We start from the raw sequence: 14,885 nt of genomic DNA, 5'->3' as shown, positions 1-14,885 counted from the left end.
AGAAATGTGAATTCCATGTCTCCACAGTCTCGTTTCTGGGCTTCGTTGTCTCTGCCAACACCATTCAGATGGATCCCGCCAAGGTTAGTGCTGTTGCTGAGTGGCCCACACCCACCAGCCGCAAGTTGGTGCAACGCTTTTTGGGATTTGCAAATTTCTACAGGCGGTTCATCCGTAACTTTAGTTCGGTGGCCGCTCCTTTGCATGCCTTAACCTCCCCCCATGTCAAGTTCCAGTGGACACCTCAGGCGGATCAGGCTTTTTGCAAGCTTCGAAAGAGTTTCACACAGCCCCTATCCTCTCTCTCCCGGATCCACGCCTGCAGTTTGTTGTAGAGGTGGATGCCTCTGAGGTGGGCATTGGGGCGATTCTCTCTCAGCGCTCCCCAGTGGACAACAAGCTCCATCCATGTGCTTTCCTCTCTAAGAAGCTTTCCACTGCTGAGAGGAACTATGATGTGGGCAACAGAGAGTTATTGGCTATCAAGATGGCATTGGGAGAGTGGCGTCATTGGTTGGAAGGAGCGGAGCATCCGTTCCTGGTGTGGACCGACCACAAGAACCTGGAGTACATCCGGACCGCCAAGCGACTCAATGCCAGACAAGCCAGGTGGGCACTCTTTTTCAATCGCTTCAATTTTACTCTTTCCTATCGGCCAGGCTCCAAGAACACCAAACCAGATGCACTTTCTCGTTTGTTTGATCCCAACTTTTCTTCCAAGTCTCCTTCTAGTATCCTGCCTCCTTCCTGCGTGGTTGGGACTGTTACGTGGGCAGTTGAAAGAAGGGTCAGAGAGGCTAATGCTAACATCCAGAAGCCAGATGGATGTCCCCCAAATAGGCTGTTTGTGCCCGTTTCTCTTCGCTCTCAGGTCATCCATTGGGCCCACACCTCCCGATTCTCCTGCCATCCTGGGGTTCGTCGGACCATTTTTGTTCTAAAACAGCGCTTCTGGTGGCCATCTATGGAGAAGGAGGTGGGGGAATATGTGGCAGCTTGCCCAGTGTGTGCCCGATGCAAGCCTTCCCGTCGTCCTCCGTCAGGTCTCCTACACCCACTCCCGGTCCCTCATCGTCCTTGGTCCGACATATCCTTGGACTTTGTCACTGGTTTACCTCCCTCTGAAGGTAACACAACTATTCTCACAGTTGTTGACCGATTTTCTAAAATGGTTCATTTCATTCCCCTGCCCAAGTTGCCCTCAGCCAAGAAAATGGCGGAGATTATGCTGTCTCATGTGTTTCGCCTGCATGGTTTCCCCAGGGATGTGGTGTCCGATCGAGGTCCCCAGTTTGTGTCCCGGTTTTGGAAGGCATTTTGTTCCCTACTTGGTGCCACAGTCAGTCTCTCTTCTGGGTATCATCCCCAATCCAACGGTCAGACTGAGCGACTCAACCAGGAGTTGGAAACTGGTCTTCGCTGCCTCGTCTCCCAGAATCCTGCCACTTGGAGCAAACACCTCATTTGGATTGAGTATGCGCACAACACTTTACCTTGTTCATCCTCTGGTCTCTCTCCTTTCCAGTGTGCCTATGGCTACCAGCCACCATTGTTCCCCGAGTTGGAGACAGAAGTTAGTGTTCCCTCTGCCCATGCCCTTATCCGACGTTGCCATCGGGTGTGGAGGGCGGCCCGTCAGATGCTGCTTCGTAGTGCAGCACGGTCTAAGAGGATGGCAGACCGCCGGCGGATTGCGCCTCCCTCTTACAGGCCCGGTCAGAGGGTGTGGTTGTCAACGCAGAACCTTCCGTTACATGTTGAGTCCCGCAAGTTGGCTCCTCGGTTCGTGGGTCCATTCCCTGTTTCTAAGGTGATTAATCCTGTGGCCGTCCGTCTCCAACTGCCCCGCACCATGAAGGTCCATCCCACGTTCCATGTAGCCCGCCAAGGAGAGTTCCTTGGTCCCTGCCTCCAGACCCCCACCACCCCCCCGGCTCATTGATGGAGGACCTGTGTATTCTGTCAAAAAGCTTCTGGCAGTTCGACGTCGGGGTCGTGGATATCAGTACCTGGTCGACTGGAAGGGATATGGTCCTGAGGAGAGATCATGGGTTTCCGCAAGCAACATCATGGACCCTGACCTCATTCGAGACTTCCAACGTCGTCATCCTAATCAGCCTGGGACGTCTGGTGCCGTCCCTAGAAGGGGGGGTACTGAGACATCTCGTCATTTGTCTTAAGGTCATGTCTTGCTTTTTTCCATGTGTTGTGCCTTCCTGTTTTATTGTGAAATCTTACTTCTCCTATCGTTTCAGACCACTTCACTTCCTGCCTGTGTTCCCGCCAGTTTCGATTGTCTGCCCCGCCCTCATTGGCTTCACCTGTTCCTCATTGTCTCTTGTGTATTTAGAGTGTGTTAGTCCTCCTCTCTGTGCCAGTTCGTTTGCACTCCTGTGTCTCACGTTCCAGCACTCCTTGTATCTCTGGTATCTGTCTTCTCGGTTTTTGGATTTTTGCCTGTTTCTGACTTCCGCCCTTGCCTCTTCCTTTGGACTTGTTTGCCTGTTTTGGACTGTCTTTTGTGTACCGGATCTCTATTCTGGAAGTAAATTGTGATATTGGAAACCCAAGACTGTTTGTTTGAGTCGTGCATTTGAGTCCTGACTTTGTTGAGCCCCAGCCGTAACAGTGTGCTTCATTCAATAAGAAAAGTCTTCAACCTTTTAGTCTCACTCTGTCAGTACTGTGGCTCATCTTTTGTGACTTTGTTCTGCTCTCACGAGTGAAACACCACAAACTCTGGTTTACCCCTAAATATACAGTGTGGAAATAGCTCTCAAGAAAGGGAATCACAATCATACAGTTAGTAATATTAATTCATGTAAGAAAGTTTAAAGCTTTTAAAATATGGTGGTAAATGTTTTGTATATAAAACTAGTCAAAAACACTTAACAGAGTTACTGATAATACACACAAAAAATAAATAAAACACTATATTGATATAATGGAATATTAAAATATTAAAAATATTCATTTTATTCATTTATTGTCATTATCAGTTTATTTATTATTCTTATTGAAGAAATCTGTGTTTGTGACTGAGAGGGAAGATTTCTCTCAAACTCAAAGTCTCATATTCTTTATAGAGTGGAGTTCTCTCTCCTCTTTCTGCTCTTTATCAGTTTCCTCTTGTTTCTGTTCGAATGACTAAAAATGTAGAAATGAGCTGCGATGTCACATAATCCAAAATGCATAAACAAGTGGAAGGGGTGAAAAAAACAAGTTGCATGTCAGTATTGAAAACCTTTTAATGTCTCATAACATGCAAACGTAACTTTAATCAGATGATTCTATTCTCTGCATATGAAATGTCAGACAGAGCTAGTCCAGAGACTTCAGCTACCTTTGATCAGTGGTGCATTGTTGTCTTCACATCTGATTTATTTCTGGTCAGTATCTGGATGGACAGACAGATCTGCTCTCAAACTTTCTGTATCTGTTTCTGGAAAGAAGAGGCCTATCCCCCCGTTAATGTCCACCCATGAATGTGTTGCTACAAATAAAGACCAGCTAATCTAAACCAGATAAACCACTAATCTGCATCCCTACGTTATCTGAGGCTGAAATACATCATCTATGAATCTGATGAGTTCTTTTTTATTATTCAGTCAATAATTAACTGTTTCATAAAGTCAAAAGCAGCAAATGTTCAGTTTTGACAGAAAAAGAAAACAACTTTAAACTTTAAAATGATCAGATATTCACTTAATTCACTTCTTGCTTCAGCAGTAACTGTAAATATGTTTATTATGGCACTAACACACCTTGATCCAGAAAGGTTCATTGTCAATGAATGATCATTAGTAGTGGTTTGATTGTGGCTCATTAATACTAACATTAGTGGTAAACCAGGTTCACTCCTTCACTGTGGTGCTGAGACATTTAATAACAACAATAAACTGTAGTGTGTGTGATCACAGAGAGGGTTAGATAGTGGAACAGCTCTGTGTTCACTCCTGTATTCCTCTAGTAAACACTGGACACAACCAACTGATGAATGAGACAGTAGATATACTGCAGGGCTTGATAGATGGACAGGCTTTAGGTGTTCAGACTACAGACTGATTACAGAGCAGGAGTTGATTGGAAGTCCATGTCCTGAGACTCACACTCAGAGACAAAACAAGGACAAAAGACATGAGGGACGGAAAACGGCAGAAACGCAAGGAATGAGGGAGAGAAGACACCAGAGCCATGACAGAACATTTACATTTCTATTAAACAACACTTTAGTTGGTTTGAATGTTTGCTTTGAAATAATAAAGTAAAAACTAAGTGAATCAAAGCAAAGATGGAAGAGAGTCAGAGGACCAAACATCAGATCAGCTGAACAAATGAAGTTTTCCTTTTAATAATGCTGCAGCACAGTTACAGTGAGATCTACTCAGGACACATGTGAGTTAAGGCTACTACCTTATGACAGATGAAACTAATGACAGACATTTAACACTGTTCTTCTTCTGTTGTTTATTGCATCTGTTTTCAAGTAAATTCACAAAAATAAAAACACAAAAATAAAAACAGCTGTAGAAGTTGAATTTAAATCAAACGCAGACATTTAACTCACTTTTTCTCTTGTGACATTTTTCTTCCAGGTCTGCAGAGCTTCTGATGACACTGTACTTCATTAGGAGAATAAAAAACTTGAACATCTATAGTTTTGTAACTTTGAGATCAGAAGCTCTGTAAAAACAAGAGCAGGAATATGAGCATACACAAAATGGAGAGAATAAAACAAGTCAAGAAAAGCTAGAGGCTATAAACAGAAAGTGACAGAAATGATGTGTCAGAACAAAATATCTGGTGTCATGTCTGAAAGGAGTATGACATTAAACATCAGGACCATTGTAATGATATATTCTGCTGTATTATAAATGAATTACAGAAGTTATCCTGCTGACATGTAAACTTTTCTGGTTTAGACTTTTGTCTGGTTATACCTGTGTGACATTTAAATGTTCACGCACCTTTTAGTTTGTGTTGCTGTGCATCATTAGTGTCCAGAACCTCTGATTTATGTTTCATCTGAACTCTATATAATAATCACTATAGATTAGATCACTTCTGTCTCAAAGTTGTGGTTCTACTACTTGTGGTTCCTAGAATTACAAAAAGTAGAATATGAGGTAGAGCTTTCAGGTATCAGGCTCCTCTCCTGTGGAACCAGCTCCCAGTTTGGGTTCAGGAGGCAGACACCCTCTCTACTTTTAAGGTCAGGCTTAAGACTTTCCTTTTTGATCAAGATTATGGCTGGACTGAACCATCCCTTAGTTATGCTGCTATAGGCCTAGACTGCTGGGGGATGATGTACCGAGCACATGTCCTCTACTCTCTTCTCTCTGACACTGTTCTCCAATCCTCTAATTTCTTATTTTATTTTATTTCCCCTCCATCTTCCTGTGAGTATCTCTGACCTGGAGGTGTTTCCTGTGGAGTTCTATACTACATCTGTTGTCTTGGTCCTCATCAACCTGTCCAGTCTTCATGGCCTCCTGCAGTTATCCACTCCTACCTGAATGAACAATTCTCCAACCTGCCTATGATTCCTCTTATATTCTCAAACTGTCATGTAACATAATCAGCTATGTTGTATTTGTATCATCATCAGATTCTACATACGCTTTAGTCAGATGTATGTGTCTATGACAGATGTATGTTTATCTCCTTCCTCCTATCCTCTCTCTTCTCTCTCTTTTTCTGTCTCTACCTGGACAGCTTTAGGCAGATGGGTCCTTCCATATGAGCTTAAGGTTCTGCTCAAGGTTTCTTCCTATTACAAAAGAGATTTTCCTGCCACCGCCGTCTTCAGTCTTGCTCTGGGGGTTTCAGACGGATTTTGTAAAGTGTCTTAAGAGTTTGTTCAAGGTCCTTCTATCTGCCACCAATGTCAGACTTCAATTTAGACGTAAATTAAAATCAGAGAAAATGATTTTGCTGGTGGTACATTCATGTGTTGGTTTTCATCATGATCTTCAGGTGTTCACTGTCTCCACAATGAAGAAGAAAAATGTTTCATCCTCTCATCTTTCAGTTTACACATCTGGATCATTTTCCTGTAGAAACAATGAATCACACAAAGAAATTATTTAAAAAAATACTTATCTCAAACATCAGGTAACAGCTACATGTTTAAATGTGAGTTCACCTGAAACAACAGCAGCTTTGAGACTATACTATTATATGTGTTTAGTTTGATCAACTGTATTTACTGTCTACTCACTTTCTAAGGATCTGAACGTTCAGCTGATGATGATGATGAAGTGTCAGAAGCTAAAAACATAAAAATAAAAGAATGATTTCTGTCAAGTTGTTCTTTGAGATTTTAATAAGCTTTAAATAAAGCTCACGGATATAAATCTGATCAAATAATCTACCTAATTTAAATACTGACAATACTTACTGTTAGCGCGTTTAAACCCTGAAATAGAGAAGACAGTTATTTAATCAGATTTATAAGAGAACACAAGAATAAAATGTGCTTTGTGCAGCCCTAATATGCACTATACAAACTATGTAATGTCACAAGCACAAGATATGAGACACGTGAAGCTATAAGAGCATTAATGCAAAAACACATGGACATGTTAAATACATATTGGATGTATAATGGGTTTTATGAGAAGTAAAACCATGTTTTTGTTCCTCACCGTTGTTTTTTCTTGTACAGATGATGATTCCAGCTATGCAGGCTGTCAGGAGGAGCAACACTACAACAACTCCAATACCAGCAGCAACAGTAGGAGGGAACTCTGAGGAACGTAGAACCAATACAGGAGAAACTTCAGATCATTTGAAGATTAAGACAAACTACCAGAAATACTGTAGTGATTATTACAGTGTGATTTACCTATCGTTCTTACAATTTCCATCATTTATCTATCTATCGTTCACAGAGAACACATTGTCACAGGAGACTTGACACTTTAACAAGTCTAAATACTCTCTATATTACATCCAACATCCTCCATGTAAATATAAAAATATCAGTCAAACCTACAGTAAGCTGAGTACAGCTCAGGATCACATGTCAGGGAAAGAAATCTCAACAAGCAAATGTTGAAACTTAATCAGAAAACACACATTCAGCTTTATAGGAAGAACTTAAAAGTCTTAAGTCTGTCTCATGAATACTAAAGTAAACTAATTAGAGACAGGTATGAAAAATGCAGCAGTGAAAAAATACAGTTATGAATAAAAACATATTCTATAAATTAGAAGAGCACTGAGTAAATAGTAATGGAATATTATTTAAATATCTTCACTATACTGGTTTTGATGTCCCAATCATTCCTGAAACCTTCATACAAAGAAAACATCTCTGATTTAATATACAGTATGACTGAATGATCAATGAGACTTGAACAACAGAAAAAAAAAAGAAGAGGAGGAAAGTAGATCCTCTTGTACAACAAGAAAACAAAAACAGGAGACACACAATGCCATCCACAACAACAAAACACACATTTGATTAAACTAAACATGTTTCCTACCTCCATCACCACTTTTTACTTTAGGCTTACCCCGGTTTGTCTTAATTGATGCTTTGTCCAGTTTGGTGATGATGTCCTCCACACCAGAGAGCTGAAACACACAGTCGTACTTAGTCCAGTCTTCAGGTGAGACTGATGAAATGTTCAGGTCAACATTCATCTGGAAGGATCCATCATGGTTGGGGAGGATCTCTCCTTGTTCCACTCCTTCTTGAATCTCCTCTCCATCTTTCCTCCAGAACATCATGGCTCTGTCAGGGTAGAAACCTGTAGCGTGGCAGCTGACTGGAGAGGAGGGAGTCTTCTGGAGGAGAGACACTGAGGGGAGGTCTGGAGAGAGAGAAAGAGAACAAAGACAGTTAAGTTTCTGTATTACAGCCAACTTTATTCTATCATTTCTGTTAGATGTAATGTAGTATGAATGGCTTAGTTATACATATAAATATATATATATATATATACAGCATGTGAAGTGTAATTATGAAAAAGAGGTGATTTTACCTAATAATGATATTAAGAAGAGACATCAGGAGGGAGAGAGAGACAGTTTATAAAGTCCAGAGAGGAAGAGAAGGAGATGGAAAGATAAAAGAAAAGTGATGTAGAGAAACTGAGGCGAACTAATTTGTAAGAAAAAAAACACAAATGGCCAAAAATGGTGATATTAATATATAAAAGATAGAAAAAAGGGAGAGTGGTGAAGAGATAAAATGAGAGAAAGAGAATAGAATGTAAACTGAGTGTAAACAGTTGGTCATACATTATAATGCTATGGTAGAAAAGTAACTGAGGAATATGAACATTGAGTTCATTACACTAACTGAGGTCATGTGATTTTACCTTTTCTCATCAGAGAGCTCCTCCCATAGTTCACATACTTCTTCAACCACTCAGGACAAGTCTGGGTGAGGTAGTTCTTCCTGGCTGCGATGTTAGCTTTGTTGTCCCACTTGTGTTTGGTGATGACAGCCTCTTGTTTTGGAGCGATCCATGACTCTGTCTCCAGGTTGAATACTATGAAGTCTTCTCCATCATAACCATCCTGAAAATATCCTTTCACCTCACCAGTCTCATCATCCCATTCACAGCCGAACATCCTCTGGACAATGTGGACACCTGAGAGACAGAGACAGAGAGCTTGCAGTGAACCAGACTCAGATCACATCACAATCATTTCATTATTTTATTTAATATCAAATCTTCACCACAGAGCTCCACTCATCAACAGATACAGAGGATCAACTTCTATTGTTCTTACTGGCCTGATGGAAACTACTGGACATTTTAGACAGAGACAGAACAGACTGACAGGAGACAGGGACACAGTGGGAAACCCTACATCCTTTACAATATCCATCAATTATTATTTTATTCTTTAAAATAAAAAAATCACAACTGTTTTAAATGGTCAGAAACAAAAGCAGCTAAAGACTGGTTTTACTAGAAGCAGTTATAAAATCAAAGTTGTCATTGATTCATGTTCTATTGATCAAACAGTCCATTCATTAACTTAACACTTAAATATGTGTTTATTGTGGCACAGAAACACTATGGACAAATAAAGGTTAGTGGAATCTAATCTACTGTAGTTCTACTATATTATGGACACACTGTATTAGAAGAGTTCATCTAAACTGTTTTCTTCAACTAATTTACATCTTCAGCTAAAGATTTGTGTCATTGCTGATTATGTAATGAGTGTTTTTATTTATCACTTGAAAATAGTGAAACTGATGAGAATAAATCTTCAAGCTGCTTCTTTTGTCCAACCAACACTGAACAGTATTTAATTTAGAACATTAAAGAGAGAAAAGAAGGAAATGTTCATATCTGAGAAACGTGAATCAACAAATGTCTGATTGATTAAAGAGTTCAATGATCACCTGATTGAAGAATTGTTGTCAATTAATTTAGTATCATCAACTAATTGATTTATTGATGAATCATTTCAGCACTGTTTGTCACGGCACAGACACAGTGCAGTCAAGTAAAGTTAATCTAATCCAGTCTGTAGTCCATGTACATATTTATTATTGATCAACAATCTGTGATCAGTACAGTAGAGTTCATTTAAAACACAAACTGAAATCTAACTTTACTCATCAGTCAAAAATATAAAAAGAGCTTCAATGTGAAATGTAAAGAAATGTGATTTTCCTCTCATATCACAGCTTGTAGTGTTTGTCTTTTAGTTTGTGTTTCTTATTTGTTTTAGTTTGTGAGTCTCAGTTTTTCTTTGAGCTTCTTCAAAGAACTCTGATGATATTAGCATTCGACCAGCAGCTCGCTCTAAAAGTTAACATTTCATTTCTATTCAAGGTCAGTTTGTCTCTGATTTATTTGTGAAACCTCGCTGCTGATAACAGATAACCTTCTGGAAAGTTAAGACGTCTACAGTTCTCTGACATTTACTGTGAGCCAACACTAGCTAGCTTGTTAACATTATGTGTATTTATGACAAATTAGTAAAGATTTTTAACCACAATAAAATGACTAACTAGATAAAGACATTACTAAATAATTGTCTCGTTCTTCTTTAGTTCAGAAAACAGTGAAACTCTTGTTGATCAGTCTGACAGACAGTCTGATCTGGTTCAACCTCCACTCAGTCCTCTCCTGCTCTCCACCATCAACTACAGCGTTACTGCATTTTAATAAACACACACAGTTCAGCTGCTGTCATTTAATTCTATAGTTTCTGTTCCTGTTGTCACATGAATGATCAGAAACAGTGATTTGATTGTGGCTCATTAATGCTAACGTTACCTGCTAAACCAGGCTAACTCCTCCACTGAGGCGCTGAGACGCTTTTTAAATCACTATTTTAGGATCATGACGTCAAAACCAACATAAATGCTGTTTAATAACTACACCTGTATATTGTGTGGTCACAGAGAGCACCCTGTCTGAGCAGGTAGACCACACTGTTACTGTATTTAATCAGAATATGAAGGAAAATCTCTGGTTTCAGGTGTAGAAGACGCTTTCTAGATCATTTGTTGGAGCCATTATATATTTTGTATTCCTTTATGGTTTGAGTCACAGTGTTCATGTGTTTGCGTGCAATTCCGGGGTTTTACTTAAGGGGAGCACCAGTGTGGAAGTGCATATAGATGAGTGACGGGCGTGGGAGATCAGGTGTGTGTTTGGTGTAGAAGCACACAGTTTTTTGACCGTGTGAATTGGAGAGCGTCGGAGTGGCTGGCGGCTTTAATTATATGAATCTGGAACATTGCTTTGGTATTTTCAACGTGGTGAGAATTTAATTTGTGACTGAAAATAAATGGATTAAGAATCCAACTATAGAACGCACTGGACATTGTTCATTATTTATCATATTACACGCGTCAGAACAAGTAGGCTACACCTGCACGCCACCTCAGTGGCTTTTAAATTAGTTTGGGTTTCTTTAAGTCACTACATAATATCATTTAACTGACAAACATCTTCACTAACTAGTAGGATCATTCATCCTCTCTTCATCTGTCCAACTCTTAACTAAAAACTAATCATCAGTTCCCTGTCATTTTTATATTTTTAATGAATTTAAGCAGCGTCTCAGCTCAACAGCACAGAAGCTACAACTTTCCTGCCTTTACTAAGAATTTATGAGCCACAATCAAATCACTGTTTTTATGCTCATTCAGTTCCGACGGCAGAAACAGAAAAATAATTCAATGAGAGCAGTTAAACAGTGAGTGTGTAAATTAAAAGACAGGATATGAGACGGTGGAGAGCAGGAGAGGACTGAATGGAGGTTTAACCAGATCAGACTGTCTGTTAAACTCATCATCACATGTTGGCTGTCATCTTTATTTATTTTTCTATTTCTCAACTAAAAAGGAACAAGAAAATATTCAGACATTTCTTTTCCTCAGTGATTAGGTGTTTCAGTTTGGTTTGAGATCTTTACATAAAACAGATGTAGCTGGTTCAGAGTGTATGAACAGGCTAATGTTTGCTCACAATAAATAGCAGTAACTTCCTCACTAGTGTTGGAGACACGGTGAGATTATTTTCCAGAAGGTAATCTGATGTCAGCAGGAAGGTTTCATGTATCAGTGATGAAAACAGACAGAGGAAATAACTTCAATCTCTACTTTTACTGAGTGCTACTGGTTGAATGCTAACAGCATCAGAGGACTGTGGTCACTTCTCAGAGCTGCCTGCAGGATGTGATTGACAGTTTATCTGACCAATAGAAGAGCAGCACAGAGACAAACCCCGCCCCTAAAAACATTTGTCCTTTTACCATAAAGACAGAGACATGCAGAGGAAAAACTGAGACTCACAAACCAGAAGAAAGAAACATGAACTAAAACAGAGGAATTACAAACTGATATCTTACTGTACATTAAATCATTTCTTTGTTTGTCACATTGAAGGTTCTTAGTAATATTTTAACATGATAACATTGAGTAACAGTTTACATCTGATGGTTTGCAATTCCACTTTTTTTTTTTTTTATTAATGAACAATTCAAATTAATTAAAGTTTTTCAACATATTTAGAGCTCAAACTAATCGTTCTTGTCATTGTGGATGAATTGTCCATTTTAATTTCAATCAAGAATGTTTATTTGTAATATGTCAGAATATAGTGTCTTTTGTCTCAGAGCTTAACGTGGGATCTTCATATTACATATTTTCGTCAATCAAGCCTGAACAGTTCTTAATTAACAATGATGAATAAGTCAAACAGCAAATTGTTATACATGAGAATTTCACTTAGAGCCAGCAAATGTTTGGCATTTTTTGTTTGGCAAAAAAAAACAACAATACAAAATGATGATCTGCTCTTCAAAACTATCCATTCATACTTTTCTGATAAACAAATTCCTTATTTCTTTCACCACTATACTGTATAGTACTGTATAGTATACCATATATGTTTATTATGGGATAAACAAGTCAAGTAAAGTCGATCTAATCTCTGTAGTTATATATTTATTTTAGGATGGACAAACTGTGGTTTGTAAAGAAGAAGTGTGTGTGTGTGTGTGTGTGTGTGTGTGTGTGTGTGTGTGTGTGTGTGAATATGTCAAAGAGAGACAAAAAGATACTGTGTGTGCAGTGTGATGCCCAGTGTCACAAATGTTTCTGAACAACTGGTCATTACTCACCTCCAGTCTGGTTTAAGCGCTGCTTGGCAGTTCCAATGTTAGCTTTGAAGGCCTGCTCAGCACCAATGGAGGCCTGAGACTCTCTCTCCCAGTACTCAGGTCCTTCACTCTTGGCCATCCACTGCTGCTTGGGGATCACTTTCCTAATTTCACTGTCATAATAATCCATCTGTACACCATCCAGCATTCCCAGACTGACAAACTCTGGGAAATCTTTAATTCCTGATGATGCTGTGTAGAAGTACTGCAGCGTATGTGTAACTGTGGAACAAGAAAACGGTGTATCATTACTTTGAATAATAGGTTAGACAGAGGGAACCAGCATCCCAAACACAAACAACCTTTCTTCTTGTTTCTAAAGCTAAGTTAAAATGAAGTTGAAGTGAATTCTGGCAGTTTTATCAGGTAAAGAGCTGCTGTAACAATTTTCTTCAATTCAATTTTTCAAAGAGAAAAAAGGAAATATTTAAGACCAACATTGAAGTTAATCTTTATATTGACTACAGACTAAAGTCGGCCTAAGCTATTTTTTAGGACCACAGTTTTATTCTTTTGTTTGTATACTCTTTCTAAACTTCAACGTTTCATCCCAATCTTCCAACAGTTTCATATTCTGGATGCAATTAAAAATATTACATATACATATATTATATATAATATAGCCTACAAGTAAGAACTTGCTGATTTGTAATAAAGACAATGATTCATTCAGTAAAGAGCGACAGGCAACGTTATTGTTGGTATAGATTTATAAAAAATGACGATCGATCTAAATATTTGTCTTATCATTTATTTATTAATTTATTAATTATTTATCATCTTCGACGTCCAGAAATCTGAAACCTTCTCAAGAACAGCCAACACACAGAGACAGAGCGAGCAAAGCGACTGTGTCCGTTTAGATTTGACTTTTATTGTATCAAATAACCAAATGGACAAACTGACCAGCCGCTGCGCTGTGTAGGAGGACCATTACACTCAAAGCCACAAGAATCTTCATTGTCTTCTGTTAGTCCACAGACAAATATATCTCTTATTTACCAGCCACGGAGTGAGTGACGATATTCTCACAGCGACAGCCACCACCAAACTAAAAAGAAAGTCCCAATAAAAAAGAAAAAAAGAAAAGAAAGTCCCAGGCGCGTTCAACTTCCGCCTCCTTTCAGCCAATAGGAGTTTAAACAGAGACCCGCGTCAATTATATCTGGGTTGGTTTGCTCTATGAAGATTATTAACCCTCAAGGGGGCTTAACTATTTTACTCCTTAAAAGGTCCTTGCGCCAAAACGTGGCTCCTTCCCAAAAACTGCTATAAAAATAGTATATATTCATATTTTTTTCTACTTTAAACACGTCAGTCTTTTAGAACTACTTCAGCCTGAAATATACATATCAAATATTAATCATATTTTTTTGTTTTTTAACCCTTTAAATGCCAGTATGTTTACATAACTCTGCTGTTTTTTATCCAAAAAAATAAAAAAACAAAAATAATTTCCATAAAATACATTTCAATGACTAATGGCTAACTATTATTTTTAGGCCCTGAGATGGGTCAATGATTGGCAGCAACATTGATTTTCATGCATTGTTTTTTTTTTTGCAGTGTCAGATTTTTAAAAACCCAGCCTTATTAGTTCCTAGTGACAAAACGTGACAAAACGGGTTGATTCATCCTTTGACCGGTAAACACTGGCCAAAATGAGCAGCCCCAGGTACGCCTGCAGCTTCTCCGTGTCCAGGTCTTGCCAGCCTGTGATTGCACGTCTCCCGTGCAGGTTGGTCAAGGCCAGGATATGCTGCAGGATGTCATGGGTCATCAGGAGCAAAAAGCTGGACACCGGGTCCCTGATGCGTGCCGCAGCATACTGGGTAGGTCCCGGGATCAGACCTCTGGCTGCTGGGATGTAGCACAGCGTCTCGTTATTAGTGGGAGACCACACTAGGGGCGGCTGTGGCTCAGTAGGTAGAGCGGGTTGTCCACGAACCAGAGGGTTAGCGGTTCGATCCCCGGAATGTGCTACATGCCGAAGTGTCCTTGAGCAAGACACTGAACCCCCAGTTGCTCCCAGTGCGTGGCACTGGTGTGTGAATGTGTGTGTGCTTGTGTGAACGAATGGGTAGATGCGTCCATGACTGTAAAGCGCTTTGAGTGCCAATTGGTAGAAAAGCGCTATATAAAAGCAAGGCCATTTACCATTTACTAGCTTGCCATTTTTTGAGGTCCATCCCTCTGCTTGATCCACTTCCCCTTCTCCTTCAGATGAATCTTCA

At 39.5% G+C, this 14,885-nt stretch overlaps 1 protein-coding gene across 1 annotated transcript; it reads right to left on the bottom strand.

The window, feature by feature from the left end:
* Positions 1-6,383: 6,383 nt before the first annotated feature.
* Positions 6,384-13,618, bottom strand: LOC311501332 (major histocompatibility complex class I-related gene protein-like). The gene is made up of 5 exons (XM_084563092.1): positions 13,558-13,618; positions 12,613-12,873; positions 8,331-8,606; positions 7,521-7,820; positions 6,384-6,749 (listed from the first exon to the last, which is right to left on the bottom strand). Exons 1-5 carry the CDS (start codon positions 13,610-13,612, stop codon positions 6,550-6,552), a joined length of 1,092 nt encoding a protein of 363 aa, XP_084419218.1. The 5' UTR covers positions 13,613-13,618; the 3' UTR covers positions 6,384-6,549.
* Positions 13,619-14,885: the final 1,267 nt, after the last annotated feature.

Source organism: Chelon labrosus, assembly GCF_963514085.1.
Source record: "Chelon labrosus genome assembly, chromosome: 16".
Classification (NCBI taxonomy): Eukaryota; Metazoa; Chordata; class Actinopteri; order Mugiliformes; family Mugilidae; genus Chelon; species Chelon labrosus.
Note: the sequence above shows the minus strand (reverse complement) of the source record. Positions and strands in the feature narration are given on the sequence as shown.